Genomic DNA, 776 nt, shown 5'->3' with positions numbered 1-776 from the left:
AGCTGAGGTCCATTTCTCACGTTTGCTGCTTTCTTTCTCTCCAGTTCAGCTACGGCGACGACAACCTGGCGCCCAACACGGCCGCCATCCAGATGACGTTCCTGCGCCTGCTGTCCACCGAGGCGTCTCAGAACGTCACGTACCACTGTAAGAACAGCGTGGCCTATATGGATGCTGCCGCCGGCAACCTGAAGAAGGCCGTGCTGCTGCAAGGCTCCAATGACGTGGAGATCCGCGCCGAGGGCAACAGCCGCTTCACCTACAGCGTCATGGAGGACGGCTGCACGGTAGGAATATTCTGTTATTCAGTTGAGTCTTTCAGAAATACATGCTCCATATTGGTGTTGGGGTTTCAAAGTACGGTTTCAAATTAGGGCTACCATTTCCAAGTATGGTTACATTGGGGTTAGGGTCTCAAAAGGGTTTCAAACTCAGGTTAGTGTTTCCAAATAGTGTTTCATACTTGGGTCAGGGTTTCAAATTAGGGTTTCAAACTGGGGTCGCATTTTCACTTAGTATCAAACTGGGTTTCGGGTTCTGAAGTAGGGTTTCAAACTAGGGTTATGATTTCAAAGCAGAGTTTCAAATTGCGCTTCACGTTTCCGTTGGGTTTTTTTCAAGTTGAGTTTGAAGCTTAGTGTCAAACTGGGGTTCAGATTTCAAATCAGGGTGTTTAAGGTTTCAAAGTAGGGTTTCAAATGGGGGTTAAGGTTTTAAAGTCGGTTTTGAAACTGGAGTTTAGGTTTCAAAGTAGTGTTTCAAACTCGGCTATGATT

The 776-nt window shown here is 46.8% G+C and overlaps 1 protein-coding gene across 1 annotated transcript; it reads left to right on the top strand.

Annotated features, from left to right (window-relative positions):
• Positions 1-44: 44 nt before the first annotated feature.
• LOC109509037 (collagen alpha-1(II) chain-like) lies at positions 45-523 on the top strand (the record flags this gene model as incomplete). Its single annotated transcript, XM_019858964.1, has 1 exon — positions 45-523. A coding segment is annotated over one exon (330 nt), but the record flags the coding sequence as incomplete, so codon positions are not given.
• Positions 524-776: the final 253 nt, after the last annotated feature.

The sequence above is a fragment of the Hippocampus comes genome, unplaced genomic scaffold (assembly GCF_001891065.2).
Source record: "Hippocampus comes isolate QL1 unplaced genomic scaffold, H_comes_QL1_v1.1 C16740594, whole genome shotgun sequence".
NCBI lineage: Eukaryota > Metazoa > Chordata > Actinopteri > Syngnathiformes > Syngnathidae > Hippocampus > Hippocampus comes.
The sequence above is the reverse complement of the archived record's forward strand: the minus strand, read 5'-3'. Positions and strand labels throughout refer to the sequence as shown.